At 47.0% G+C, this 15858-nt stretch overlaps 1 protein-coding gene across 2 annotated transcripts in view; it reads left to right on the forward strand.

Moving 5' to 3' along the window:
- Positions 1-15858, forward strand: part of LOC137365033 (zinc transporter ZIP9-like) — a 160088-nt gene that overhangs the window by 98038 nt on the left and 46192 nt on the right. For both annotated transcript variants that reach the window (XM_068027896.1, XM_068027895.1), the window contains exons 2-3: positions 1013-1121; positions 4526-4705. In XM_068027896.1, the coding sequence (XP_067883997.1) occupies positions 1013-1121; positions 4526-4705 (289 nt within the window). The remainder of the gene's footprint in view (positions 1-1012; positions 1122-4525; positions 4706-15858) is intronic.

The following is a 15858-nucleotide window of genomic DNA, read 5'->3' on the forward strand; positions in this document are numbered from 1 at the left end:
TCCTTGTGAATTTTTTCTGCACCCTCTCCAGCTTAATCACATCTTTCCTGTAGTGCGGCGACCAGAACTGCACACAATAATCCAAATGCAGCCAAACCAACGTTATGTACAACTGTAACATGACGTCCCAACTCTTGTACTCAGTGCCTCGGCCGATGAAGGCAAGCATGCCATATGCCTTCTTCACCACCCTGTCTCCCTGTGTTGCCACTTTCAGGGAACTATGTACTTGCACCCCAAGATCTCTCTGCTCAACAACACTCCCCAGGGCCCTGCCATTCACTGTATATGTGCAGTGTGTTATGTGTATTTTAGAACTGTGTATTATAAACAATCATTGTGTTTGATAAACAGTTAGTGTTTGATAAACAGTGAGTGTGTATTTTAGAATAGCGTGCAGTACGAACGGTCAGTGTGTATTTCAACCGTGTATATTGTAGAACAGTGTATTATTTTTTTTTCTTTGGCCTCCTTATCTCGAGAGACAATGGATACGCTCCTGGAGGTGGTCAGTGGTGTGTGGAGCAGCGCCTGGAGTGGCTATAAAGGCCAATTCTAGAGTGACAGACTCTTCCACAGGTGCTGCAGAAAAATTTGTTTGTCGGGGCTGTTACACAGTTGGCTCTTCCCTTGCGCCTCTGTCTTTTTTCCTGCCAACTGCTAAGTCTCTTCGACTCGCCACACTTTAGCCCCGCCTTTATGGCTGCCCGCCAGCTCTGGCGAACGCTGGCAACTGACTCCCACGACTTGTGATCAATGTCACAAGACTTCATGTCGCGTTTGCAGACGTCTTTAAAGCGGAGACATGGACGGCCGGTGGATCTGATACCAGTGGCGAGCTCGCTGTACAATGTGTCTTTGGGGATCCTGCCATCTTCCATGCGGCTCACATGGCCAAGCCATATTACAGAACAGTCTGTATTATAGAACAGTTTGTGTATACAGGGCTAATGGTCTCTTGAATCATATTGCCTCATCCTGCTCTCTCTCTCTCTCTCTTTAACTGCTGTAGGGGAAGCTGAAGTTTGTGACAGTGCTGGGAGCAGGATTACTGTGTGGGACGGCTCTGGCCATCATTATCCCTGAGGGAATCGAGCTGCTGCTGGGTGATCTCACAGCAGGTGTGTACCCACTTACACTCACTCATCATTTAACTGGTATATACATAAAGGGAAAAGATTAAGAGGGGGCGTATACAGGGAATGGGTAAACTTTAGAAGGAGCAGAGAGACTTAGAGGGGTTCACATTAACTGATCTTTACAAGTGGGTCAACAAGTTGATAAAGTTATAAAGTAAATGGTTATGGGATCTTAGTCTTCAAAAAGAAAAGCATGTTGTACTTGATGAAATGGGGAAAACTATTTCCATTAGTCATTAACTAAGGGCATCACCAAAAGAATGAAGGAGAGTTTAGGAGACATTTATGTTGCATAGATGGTTTGTAGGACATGGAAGTCCCCACCAGGAGCAATGGTTGGAACAGAATCTAGAGTAGGTTTTATAGAGTCATAATGGCACAGAAGGAGGGCATTCGGCCCATTGAGTCCATGCCAGCTCTCTGTCGAGCAATCCAATCAGTCCCATTTTCCCACTCTATCCCAGGAGCCATGTGAGTTTATTTTCCTCAAGTGCCCTCCAATTTTCTTTTGAAATCATTCATCATCTCTGCTTCCATCATCCTTACAGGCAGTGAGTTCCTGATCATTACCACTCACTGCGTAAAAACATTCTTCCTCAAACCACCCCTGCATCTCTTGCTCAAAATTTTATTTCCGTGGCCCTAGTCATGTACCATCAGCTAATGGGAACAGCATTTATCTACCTTATCTAAACCTGTCATAATCTTGTATATCTTTATCAAATCTCCCTTCAATCTCCTTTGCTGAAAGGAGAACAATCCCCTGCTTCTCCATCCTAACCTTGTAGCTAAAATTCCTCAGGGAATTTATGCTGAATCTTTATAAAGCTCTGGTTAGCCCCAACTGGAGTCTGCGTCCAGTTCTGGTCACCACACTTCGGGAAGGATGGGAGGGCCCTTGAGAGAATGCAAAGGAGATTTACCAGAATGGTTCCAGGGATTTTAGTGACAAGGTCAGGTTGGAGAAGCTGGGATTGTTCTTGCTGGAGTAAAGAAGGTTGCGGGGAGATTTGATAGAGGTTTAGATAAGGTAGACAAAGAAAAAGCTGTTCCCATTAGCTGATGGTACAAGGACTAGGGGACACAGATTGAACATTTTGGCCAAGTGCTGCATGGGGAATATGAGGAAGAATTGGTTTACGCAGCAAGCGGTAATGGCCTGGAACTCTCTGCCCACAAGTTTAGTTTAGTTTAGAGATACAGCACTGAAACAGGCCCTTCGGCCCACCGAGTCTGTGCCGACCATCAACCACCCATTTATACTAATCCCATATTCCTACCACATCCCCACCTGTCCCTATATTTCCCTACCACCTACTTATACTAGGGGCAATTTATAATGGCCAATTTACCTACCAACCTGCAAGTCTTTTGGCTTGTGGGAGGAAACCGGAGCACCCGGAGGAAACCCACGCAGACACAGGGAGAACTTGCAATTTCCACACAGGCAGTACCCAGAATTGAACCCGGGTCACTGGAGCTGTGAGACTGCAGTGCTAACCACTGCGCCACTGTGCCGCCCTCAAGGGTGGTGGACGCGGAGACAATCAATGATTTCAAAAGAAAATGAGATGGGCAGTTGAAGGGAATAAACTTGCAGGACTGTGGGGATCGAGTGGGGAAGTGGGACTGACTAGATTGCTCTTCAGAGAGCCAGCATAGACATGATGGGCCGAATGGCCTCCTTCTATGCTGTAAATGACTCTGACACCACTGATGTTAAACTGAGCAGCCTGTAGTTACCCGGAATGATCCTACACCTTTTCTTGAATAAGGGTGTCACATTTACCACTCCAATCTTCTGGCAGCTCCCCCATATTTAGGGAAGATTGGAAGATTATGGCAAGCCCTTCTGCTATCTCTACTCCCACTTCCTTTAGCAACCCGGCATGCAAACCATCTGGACCTAAGTGACTTATTCACTCTAAGCGTATATCCTTATCAATTTTTACCTCATCTATTACCTTATACGAACAAACATACGAATTAGGAGCAGGAGTAGGCCACTTGGCCCTTCAAGCCTGCCCCACCATTCAGTAAGTTCATGGCTGATCTGATTACTCCACATTTCCACCTACCCCCGTTAACCTTCCATCCCCTAGCTTATACGAACATACAAATTATATTTCTACCGATATTTTGTCAGCATCCTTTTCCTTAGCGAACACTGATACTAAGAGCTCATTATGTATTCTAGCCTTGCCTTGCACCTCTAAGCATATATTACCCTAATAGGCCCCACCCCACTTCTTACTACCTGCCTATTATTTACATGCTGGTAGATTTTTGAGTTTCCTTTTATGTTGGCTCTCATTCTGATCATATTCTTCCTTTGCCAGTCTTATTTTCCTCTTCACTTCCCATCTCAACTGATTGTATTTGGCCTGGTTCTCGCTTGAAGAATTCACCTGACATGTATCATAAACCCTCTTTTTTCATTTCATCATATTTTCTATCTCCCTCATCATCAGGAATGCTTTTTCTGTCTTCTACCATGAAGACAGATACAAAGTATTTGTTTAATAGCTCTGCTTTTTCCTTATTCCCCATTGTAATTTCATCTCTAATGGGCCCACATTTACTTTCGCTAATCTCTTGCTATCTACATACCTATAGAAACGTTTACCACCTATCCCATGGCATGTATCAAAGTCACTTTGCCAGTTAGTGCTGAATTGGGGACAATTTGCTGCTGTACGGCTCAGATCCCTAGACTCATAGCATCTGCTGACAGCAGATAGCAGAAACTTGCATCCCGTCAGTGGGGGTTGGATTTGGACCCAAATCCCAGAGGTTAAAGGCTGTTGTCTGACCACTGTACCTAATTCCCCTGGTGGACCTGTTCGGATATCTTGTTAATGGGTGAGATACAGTAATTACCCTTGGTTCATACAGGACCACCTCATTCACCCCAATTGGCCTGGTTAAAAAGATAAAGGAAAGACTTGCATTTGTACATTTCACGACCACTGCATGTTCCATAGTGCTTTACAGCCAATGATGTACTGAACTGTAGTCACTGTAGCAAACACCCTAGTGGTGCAGTTACATTTCAGGATATATTCTCTATCCACTGCGTCACATAGCTGGTAATTTTGCTATATTTAAGTATTTCAACTCCTCCCTACAAATTTAGACATTTGAATATTTCGGGTCCTCCCCTCCAAGTTAGTTATTTGAATATCTGTGGTTCTGTTCCTCCTCCTGTTTAAAGGAAAGGCCTGGGAGCAAGGCCTGGATCCGAACCCATCAAGAAGGAATAGTAAACAAAACACAAATCACGGAGGATGGGGTGGGGCGGGGGTGGTATGGGTGGTAGAAACCAAAAAAATATTGTTACGCTTTGAAAATACATTTTGGAAAAAACATTTTGTCTGAAATTACAGATCAGCACAGGAATACATCACAAAGTCAAGCTCAGAAGGACGTTGAGGTGTCTGATGGAAAACAGGCTGGCACAAAACTGTTTGCACCCCCCCACTTCATCATTGGTATCTCCCTTGTCATGGGCTTCCTTCTGATGTTCATTGTTGATCAAGTCAGCAACTGCATTGCGTGGCAAGGAGGTACGTTCAATTATCTGACTAAAATAACTTGCAGAACATTTTAAAAAATAGTCCTTTTTCTCCATTGTTTGGAATGTGGCAAGCCCAGCATTTATTTCCCATCCTTAATGCTCTTGAGGAGTTCCCGGTGGACCGCCTTCTTGAACCTCTGCCGTCTGCGTGGTGAAGTCACATCCACAGTTCCATTATGGAGCTCAGGAATTTTTACCAGCGATGACGAAGGAACGGCGATATATTTCCACATCAGGATGGTGTGTGAGGGCAACTTGGAAGTGGTGGTGTTCCCTCAACATAGCAAGATTATAAATCACTAAAGTGAGTGACTTGCTTTGAACTTGAAGTGTAGCACGTGATCAGCTGACCCCTGACCTTTCACCTGAGATGGATGTCCACATGCTCAGAATGGAGTTAACTTCAGTGGGAATTTCAGGGTGAACACTTAGGTCTCACTCTACACACCCTTCAAATATTCAACATCTTGATATAGAAACATAGAAAAATACTCGGCCTATCGTCCCATAGAGTTTCCACTTTGAGGGCATTTGTGAAATTGGACACAACTTGCCCTTGACATTGCGCTGGTTAGGGTACAATACAAGATTCGGCTAAAATGCATTTGGATAATCACAAATGTAAAATCCTCCATGGCCCAGTACAGTCGGGCAGCGTAACAGAACATAATCGTTGCGATTTTCTCTTTGCATTTCTTAATATTGCTTGATGTAGTTCAGAGTCGTAACCTAGTGCAATTATATCAACAGAACTGAAAATGGGCTTCTTATAAAAAAAATAAATAAGCATTTTTAATGAATGTCCAGCCCTCCATCTGTTGTAATCTGATTTAAAATCACTGAAAATGACATGGAAAAAGCATTGCTGAACCATTGAATAGTTTCATTGGTGTACACTAGTCAGCTTCTTAGTAAGTTAACTATTTTCTTCTATGTAAAGACTTTTAAAACCTGCTTACTAGTACCTGTAATCCTAAGAAAACAAGTTGAATTTGAAAGCCTTCCTGAATGGGCACAAACGGAGGAGACTCGCCATCCTCATTATTTCAACTTGGGGAGTGTGGCCAGTTTGTGGGTGGGGCATCTTCGGATGAATCAATTTCTAAATCAGTGTTGTAAGATAGCAGAAACTTGAATTTCTTGCAGTCTTGTGCACCGGGACGGACGATTTCACCCTGATTGCACTGGCAGCACTAGCGCCAACTGGTGGAAACTCTACGCCCTTGATTTAATTCCTCACCTGCAGTGCAGACCAGTATTGAACACCCCCAAACATAGGTGGGCTTTGTCAAGTTGAAGTCTTAAAAGACCCTCTAAGCAGTACTAGGGCTAAAGAACTTCGAGGGCATTGGTTACGGTGAAGCTGAAGGTCTCTCTGAAGCCTGCGTTAATACCATCCTTTTTTAGATATGATTCAATGCAGGCTGGCCTTTCTAATAACCTATTTCTGCTGAACCCCTTTAAGTGGGGACCACAAACAGGTCGTACCCATTAAAACCAGACCACCCTACCTCAAGGAGGGGAATGAATGACAGCTAGGAAATGGAAACAGATTAGGCACGTGGGTTTAAGACACTGCTCGTGTGGACGATAACGACTAACACAGACTGGTTGGGCCAAACGGCCGATTTTCATGTTGCAATTTCTATATTATCCTGGGGAGACCCTGAGAGATAACATAACGGGCTGGATTTTGTTCGGAGACGTAAGACACAACGTCAGGACTGGAAACTGGTGTGGCTTCTGTTCGGGCTATGAGCGACCGGCCACATGCGATCGAGAGTAATGAGGTACAGGGCCGTGCGATGAAGTGGATGGTAGCAGGTGCGGAGGAGGCGATGTCATGGCAGCAGGTGCTGGCATCATATTTAAAGGGCTGCCAGCCCTGCAGTCAATGTACGATTTGCAACTGCAAGGATTTCTTCAGGGGAGAGAGGCAACATGACGATAGCAGGAGGAGAACCCCAGGTGGCCCCACGCTTTAGTGATACCTTCGTCCAGGTTCTCCTGCAGGCTGCCAGCGAAAGGCGAGATGTCCTCTTCCCAAGGGAAGCCCGCCTGAGCAAGAAACCCTGGCTGCAGAAAGCGGAGGTGGTCAGCAGCCATGGGGTCACCCAAAGGACCTGGATCCAGGGCCACAAGCAGCTCAATTACCTCATCGGGGCCACGGAAGTAGCTATTTCATAAACTCTTCATCTCTTGGACATTGCATTTGTCAGAGCAGCAGGATGCATTGGGTGGAGTCAGAGTGCCCATTCAGTTGTGGGCAAAGGGCCAGGGCATGAAGACATGCTACCTGAGGCATGCCTAAGTAGCATTGAAAGGCACACATTTGTCATTAAAGAGCCCACAGTCCCTGGAAAAAGAGGCTGCATGCAGGAGGCAGCAGTGTGCCCTCATCAATAACTGCTGGACTCCCACCAGCATTGATCTTGGGCTTGTCCCTGCTGGGAGACCAACAACACTCATCTCTGTGTCTGTAGGAGAAAATAACACACAATCGCAGAGAGCAGGCCAAGACTGGCAGTGGACTCCCACGTCTCCATCTACTGAGCCCACTGGAGGAGGGGACAATGGAACTGGCATGGCCACAAGATGGAGGGTTCATTACAGATGGAGAGACAGGTGAGTAAGGTCGTTATGGGGCACAAAGGTGCATCTGCAGCGATGGAACCATGTTGCTGATGTGGCATCCAGTGCTTACAAGGAGCTCCAATATAAGGGTATTTGGAATGTTGGGAGGGAGACCCTTAACCCTTCAATGTCTCTCTTCTCTCATGCAGGTCACGCATAACATCAGCAAAGAACCTCAGAGACTGTGAGAGAACCTGCCACCTCTGAGGAGGAGAAGGGTGGACTGCCACCTTATAGCCCACACCCTCCATCAGCGCAGACACTTTTACGTCAGTGGGTATGCACTCATGGTTAGAGTTGGTCACACAACCCGGTGAAGATAGCAAGGATGTGCCCAAGCAGCTGACGGAGCCTGTGACAGCCCAGGCCGCTGACAGTCAGAGAACTGTGGGGGGCCAGGCCTATGCTGAGCCCCAGGCTCATAACGTGCCTGTGGTGTCACCAACATTGCAGGAAATGCTGCAGCTGCAGTCAGATCAGGAAACATCTGTTAGAAATGCCAGAAGCCATGCATACCCAAGCACGGACAGTGGAGCAGTCCATCATGGCCTTGAGTGATGCAATGTCTCTGACTGATGCTCGAGTGGCACATCCAGCAGAGCACTCAGTGTCTGCTAGTGACTCATGCACACCTGCATGCCCTCGTCTTGACCATGAGTTCAAGGCAGCAGTGGTAAGGCGAGAGGGGTCGAGGCACTTGAGTCACCACCAGGTCCTCAACCCTCTCAGGTCAGCAGGGAGGCACAAGTGCCTCACAAGGGCCTTACAAGGGAGGAGGAGCAGCAGCTTCCCACAGCTGGGGGTTCCTCTCAGGGTGCACCTGGTGTGGGCACCAGCCCCTGAGCCCCTCTGCCAGTGAGATCAGATCCTCCTTCCTCCCTGACGACAAAGTGTGGTACTGCTTCTGTGCAGGAGGCCCTCAGCCTGCTGGGAACCTCCAGGTCTCAGGCATCCAAAGGACAACCGCCAAGGTCATTCCTAGTCAAAGGGCAGCAAGGTCAGCAGCCTGCCTCCACTTCAGCTGACAGGGCAGAGGGAGCAGCACGTGGGATTCATGGGTGAATGTCCAATGTAAATAGAAAGGGTCGTGTTTGTTGTCAGGGATAATAAAGATAAGAATCTATCTCACAAGATTTCCTTACTCTTATTTATGCCCTTTGGGGCTTTATGTTAACCCTGCCTCTGTCAAGTGGCTCAAGGCGAGGGATCATACCGCCAGGGGTTAAGTCTTCAGCCTTGCCAGCTGAGCGCTGGGCGATGGGTGATGGCTTGCTAAAGGAAGGAAGGTGACAGCAGGGCTTCATAAAGGTAAGGCTTTATTGGTCAACTTACAACTGATAGTCAGGATCAGAAGAAACATGAATATATAAGGGCACATATCTCATGGCATCTTTCCTGTTGTCCCTGGGGTTCTTCATCTGGCAATGCTTGGTCAGCTTCCTCCTCCCCATCCTCATCATCCGAGAAGGCATTGCACGACTTGATATCCTCATTGTACAAAGCCCGCCCCCCCCCCCCCCCCACCTCTGTATAGCAGACCACCATGATCCATGAGATTCTCACCGGGACAAAGTGAAGGGCTCCACCAGACCGATGTCGACACCTGAATCTCATCTTGAGTAGACCAATGGCCGACTCAATGGTTGCTCACATGAGTACAGGAGCAAGGATGTCTTACTGTAGTTATACAGGGCCTTGGTGAGACCACATCTGGACTATTGGTGTGCAGTTTTGGTCTCCTTAACTGAGGAAGGATGTTCTTGCCATGGAGGGAGTGCAAAAAAGATTTACTAGGCTGATTCCTCGGATGGCAGGATTGACTTATGAGAAGAGATTGGGTTGACTAGGCCTATATTCACTAGAGATCAGAAGAATGAGAGAGGATCTCATAGAAACCTATAAAATTCTAACAGGACTGGGCGGGCTAAATGCAGGAAGGATGTTTCCGATGGCTGGGGAGTCCAGAGCCAGGGGACAGAGTCTCAGGTGGCAGAGATGGCAGTGTAAGCCATTTAGAACTGAGATTAAGAGAAATTTCTTCACGCAGAGGGTGGTGAACCTGTGGAATTCTCCACTGCAGAAGGCAGTGGAGGCCAAGTCATTAAATATATTCAAGAAGGAGAGAGATATATTTCTTAATGCCAAAGGGATCAAGGGATATGGAGAGAAAACGGGAACAGGGAACTGAATTAGACGATCAGCTGTGATCTTTTTTGAATGGCGGAGCAGGCCCAAAGGGCCGAATGGCCTACTCCTGCTCCTATTTTTCTATGTTTCTATGTCCCATGACAGGCTTTAGAATAGAACCATAGAAAGTTTAAGGAACGGAAAGAGGCCACTTGGCCCATCGTGTCTGTGCCGGCTGAAAAACGATCCACCTATTCTAATCTCACCTTCCAGCATTTGGTCCGTAGCCCTGCGGGTTACATCCAGACTCCTTTGAATGGGTTGAGGGTCTCTGCCTCAATTACCCTTTCACCCTCACCACCCTCTAAAGGTTTGTTTCTTCATTTCCCCTCTAATTTTCTACCAATCACTTTAAATCTATGCCCCCTTATCACTGACCTCTCTGCTAAGGTGAATAGACCCTTCACCTCCACTCTATCCAGGCCCCTCAAAATTTAGTACATTTCAATCAGATCTCCCCTCAGCCTTCTCTATTCCAAGGAGAACAACCCCAGCCTATCCAATCTTTCCTCATAGCTGCATTTTTCCAGTCCTGGCAACATCCCCGTAAATCTCCTCTGTATCCTCTCTAGTGCAATTACATCCTTTCTGTAATGAGGTGACAAGAACTGCACACAGTACTCAAGTTGTGGCCAAACCAATGAGTTTTACAGTTCCAGCATAACCTCCCTGTTCTTGTATTTTATACCTTGGCTAATAAAGGAAAGGATTCCATATGCCTTCATAACCACCTTATCGACCTGTCCTGCTACCTTCAGGGATCTGTGGACATTCACTCCAAGGTCCCTCACTTCCTCTACACTTCTTAGTGTTTTTCCATTAATCGTGTATTCCTTTGCCTTGTTTAACCTCCCCAAATGCATCACCTCACATTTCTCCAGGTTGAATTCCTTTTGCCACTTTCCTGACCATCTGTCCAGACCATTAATATCTTCCTGCATCTTACCGCTATCCTCCTCACCATCTACCACACAACCAATCTTTGTGTCGTCTGCAAACTTCTTGATCATGCCCCCTACATTTACGTCCAAATCATTAATATATGCTACAAAAAGCAGGGGACCCAGTACTGAGCCCTGCAGAACGCCACTGGAAACAGACCCCAGTCGCTAAAACACCCATCAACAATTACCCTTTGTTTCCTGTCACTGAGCCAATTTTGTATCCACCTTGCTGCATTCCCCTGGATCCCATGGGATTTTAGTTTTTTAACCAGTCTGCCATGTGGGACCTTGTCAAAAGTAGATCACATCAACTGCACTACCCTCATCAATCTTCCTTGTTACTTATTCAAAAAATTCGATCAAGTTGGTCAAACAAGATCTTCCCTTAACAAATCCATGCTGACTATCCTTAATTAAACTGTGCCTTTCTAAGTGACAGTTTATCCTGTCTCTCAGAATAGATTCCAATAATTTTCCCACTACTGACCACTATTGACTGGCCTGTAATTATTCGGTTTATCCCTCTCCCCCTTTTTAAACAGAGGTACAACGTTAGCAATTCTCCAGTCCTCAGGCACCACACCTGTATCCAGTGAGGACTGGAAAATGATGGTCAGACATTCTGCTATTTCCTCTCTTGCTTCTTTTAACAGCCTAGGGTACATTTCATCTGGCCCATTAGTACTTCCTCTCTCCCTATGTTTACCACATTCAATACTTCACATGCCTCCTTAATTACAATATCTGCATCGTCCCCCTCTTTTGTGAAGACAGAACAAAGAATTCATTAAGAATACTTCTTCCACCCCTACATACAGGTTATCTTTTTGGTCTTTTATGGGCCCTACTCTTTCCTTAGTTATCCTCTTACTCTTAATGTATTGTTAAACATCTTTGGGTTCACCTTGACTTTGCTTGCAAATACTCTTTCATGTCCTCTATTTGCTTTCCTAATTTCCTTTTTGATTTCACCCCTTCACTTTCTATACTCCTCTCAGCTTTCTGTAGTATTGAGTTCTTGGTGTCGGACATAAGCTTTCCTTTTCTGCCTTATCTTACCCTGTAAGCTCCTTGACATCCATGGGGCTCTAAATTTGGCTGTCTCACCCTTTTTCTTTGTGGGAACATGTTTACTCTGAACCCCTTGAATCTCCCCTTTGAATGCCTCCCACTGTTCTGACACTGATTTACCTTCAAGTAGCTGCTTCCAGTCCACTTTCTCTGAATCACTCCTCAGTTTAGTAAAATTGGCCTTGCCCCAATTGAAAACTCTAACTCCTGTCTAAAACTGCGCCCTCTCTTGTTGGGCTTGCTACATTCTGGCGAAAAAAGTTCGAAAGAATGCACCTCAAGAATTCTGCTCCTTCGATTCCTTTTGCACTAAAACTATCCCAGTTAATATAGGGGTAGTTAAAATCCCCTACTTGGCTCTGGCTGCACTCCCCAGATGAAGCATCCCTTTCCTCAGTATTCAGAACTAGGTCTCCTGCACTACCTGTCTGATTCTTTTTGACTGTCTGGTGATCACCCATTCCCTCTCTCCCTGCATACTCTGAAGCTGTGGGGTGACCACATCTCTAAACGTGCTATCCACGAAGCTCTCATCCTCATGAATGTACCGCAGTGCATTGTATCCTCTGCATCAAAATGAGGTGTCAACCTGGTGAAGCTACAACACAGGACTATCTACGTGCCAAACTGCATAAGCAGCATGCGATAGACAGAGCTAAGCGATCCCATAACCAACGGATCAGATTTAAGCTCTGCAGTCCTGCCACATCCAGCTGTGAATGGTGGTGGACAATTAAACAACTAACTGGAGGAGGTGGTTCCACAAATATCCCCATCCTCAATGATGGGGGAGCCCAGCACATCAGTGCGAAAGATAAGTCAGAAGCATTTGCAACAATCTTCAGTCAGAAGTGTCGAGTTGATGATCCATCTCGGCCTCCTCCTGACGTCCCCAGCATCACAGATGCCAGACTTCAGCAAATTTGATTCAGTCCACGTGATATCAAGAAACGACTGAAGGCACTGGATACTGCAAAGGCCATGGGCCCTGACAAGATTCCAGCAATAGTACTGAAGACCTGTGCTCCAGAACTTGCCACGCCCCTAGCCAAGCTGTTCCAGTATAGCCACAACACTGGCATCTTCCCGGCAATGTGGAAAATTGCCCAGGTATGTCCTGTACACAAAAAGCAGGACAAGTCCAACCCGGTCAATTACCGCCCCATCAGCCTACTCTCAATCATCAGTAAAGTGATGAAAGGTGTCATCAACAGTGCCATCAAGCAGCACTTGCTTAGCAATAACCTGCTCAGTGACGCTCAGTTTAGGTTCCGCCAGGGCCACTCAGCTCCTGACCTCATTTCAGCCTTGGTTCAAACATGGACAAAAGGGCTGAACTCGAGGTGAGGTGAGAGTGACTGCCCTTGACATCAAGGCAGCATTTGACCGAGCAAAACTGGAGTCATTGGGAATCGGGGAAAACCCTCCGCTGGTTGGAGTCATACCCAGCACAAAGGAAGATGGTTGTAGTTGTTGGAGGTCAATCATCTGAGCTCCAGGACATCACTGCAGGAGTTCCTCAGGGTAGTGTCCTAGGCACATCTTCAGCTGCTTCATCAATGACCTTCCTTCAATCATAGGGTCAGAAGTGGGGATGTTCGCTGATGATTGCACAATGTTCAGCACCATTCGTGACTCCTCAGATACTGAAGCAGTCCGTGTAGAAATGCAGCAAGACCTGCACAACATCCAGGCTTGGGCTGATAAGTGGCAAGTAACATTCGTGCTACACAAGTGCCAGGCAATGACCATCTCCAACAAGAGAGAATCTAACCATCTCCCCTTGACATTCAATGGCATTACCATTGCTGAATCCCCCACTATCAACATCCTAGGGGCTACCATTGACCAGAAACTGAACTGGAGTAGCCATATAAATACCGTGGCTACAAGAGCAGATCAGAGGCTATGAATCCTGAGGAAAGTAACTCACCTCCTGACTCCCCAAAGTCTGTCCACCATCTACAAGGCACAAATCAGGAGTGTGTTGGAATACTCTCCACTTGCCTGGCTGGGTGCAGCTCCAACAGCACTCAAGAAGCTCGACACCATCCAGGATAAAGCAACCCGCTTGATTGGCACCCCATCTACAAACATTCATTCCCGACGCACAGTGGCAGCAGTGTGTACCATCTACAAGATGCACTGCAGCAATGCACCAAGGCTCCTTAGACAGCACCTTCCAAACCCGCGACCTCTACCAACTAGAAGGACGAGGGCAGCAAATACATGGGAACACCACCACCTGCAAGTTCCCCTCCAAGTCACACACCATCCTGACTTGGAACTATATTGCTGTTCCTTCACTATCGCTGGGTCAAAATCCTGGAACTCCCTTCCTAACAGCACTGTGGGTGTACCTACCTCACATGGACTGCAGCGGTTCAAGAAGGCAGCTCACCACCACCTTCTCAAGGGCAATTAGGGATGGGCAATAAATGCTGGCCTGGCCAGTGACGCCCACATCCCATGAATGAATTAAAAAAAAGATCCATGCACAGGTTCCTCACAGGTGTCAGTAGCCATATCCTCAGTTGGTAGCTCTTGTCTCCAAGGAACCATTCCTGAAGGCATGGAGGGAGCCAGAAAAACTCTGGCACGTGGGACTACTTTAAAATGCAGGCATTGTGGCAACTTCCCATGAAGCGTGCACAGACCTGCAGATTCCATTTACGGTGATCAGAAACATGTTGTGCATTGAGGGAGTGGAAGTCCTTCCTGTTGATGAAGGCTGCTGACCAGTCTGCAGGAGCCTCAATGGCCACATGGCTGCACCTGTGGGAATCCAGTGATGGCCCCAAACCCAATGGACCTCTCAGCTTGAGTGTTGGGATCTGTGTGGAAGCACATACAGGGCCTCCTGAAATGGGAATTGGTGACCTGCCTGATGCACCGATGGGTCGCTGACTGTGAGATCCTGTACATGATCCCAGTGGATCCCTGGAATGATTCAGAGGCACTGATGTTCAGTGCCAGGGTGTCCTTCAGTGCCAATGGCATTGGATTTCCACCAAGTCCCCTGGGGCACAGCTCGTCCTGCATCATAGCACATAGGTCAGTGACAGCTTCCCTGGAGAGCTGGAGTCTTCATTAGCACTGCCTCTCAGACATCTGTAGGTAGTCGAGCCTCGACCAGCAGACCCTCTGTGCAAGTTGGCTTCTTCTATGCAGAGGAGGCAGCTGGCTTTCCCCTCTGTGCCCATCTCCACCATCTGGAGGTCGATGCTGAACCTCCAGTGGGCTCAAATTTCACTGCTCTGCCAGTGCCTGCACCTCTCTCCCGCTCTGCTGCTCCTCCTCCATGGGGTCCCCAAAGCCTAGATGAATGAGGCCTATGATAGGTCGCCTCTAGTTCAAGGCCTTCACTGCCCGTGGCACACCACACACCCCTCCCCCGCCTCCTTTCTCCCACTTGTCACCTCTAATAAGGTGGCACTTGCCCATTGCCCCCCCCTTCCCCCATTGTGGCTTCCCCACAGTGCTCGCACCTTTGTCCACACTCCTCAGGTGATTCCCGATGCCCTCCCTTCTCTACCCTGCTTGGCAATTGATGCTGCCTCTCCCAATGGCCTCCCTTTGTAGCTCCCACCTCCATGTCACCTTCGGGCGAGGCTCTAAAGACCCGTGATTCTCTGCAGCCATTAGTAAAATTTAAAACGGAGAATAAAATCTCTGTCAATAGGCCTCTTAACCAGCTTAATTGTCTGCCCACTGCGTCAATGTCAATTCTCCGCCCTCTATGATTACCACCATTGATAAAATCAAGATGGGACGTCACGACGGCTTCCCATCCTGATTTTATGCCCCCCATCGCAACCGCCCCCCCCCCGCCCCCCCAACTCCGTTCATCTCTAAGGGCTGCTTAAAATTCAGCCCAATGTGAAATCAGCAGTGCTATGGTATCGTCGTGGTAATATTGCTGGTCTAGTTAATCTAGAGAAGAGTTTTAAATCCCACCGTAGCAATTTGAAAATTGTAATTCTGTTTTTTTAAAATCTGGAAATAATCTATCAGTACACTTACTGAACATGAATTTATTAGATTGTGATAAAAACCCATCTGGTTCACTGATGTCCTTTAGGGAAGGAAAGGCTTTCTTAGCTTCTCTAGTCTACATGTGACTCCATTCCCACACCCCCAACATGATTGACTCTTAACTGCCCTCTGAAGAAGCCACACTACCACCATCTTCTCAGGGTAACTAGGAATGGGCAATAATTGCCAGTCATGCTGAGTATGAATAAACAAATGAGTAAATGAAACCTGACAGGTGACTTAGTTATGTTTGATCCTGAGCTGAAAAAGT

The sequence above is a fragment of the Heterodontus francisci genome, chromosome 3 (assembly GCF_036365525.1).
Source record: "Heterodontus francisci isolate sHetFra1 chromosome 3, sHetFra1.hap1, whole genome shotgun sequence".
NCBI classification, from domain to species: domain Eukaryota; kingdom Metazoa; phylum Chordata; class Chondrichthyes; order Heterodontiformes; family Heterodontidae; genus Heterodontus; species Heterodontus francisci.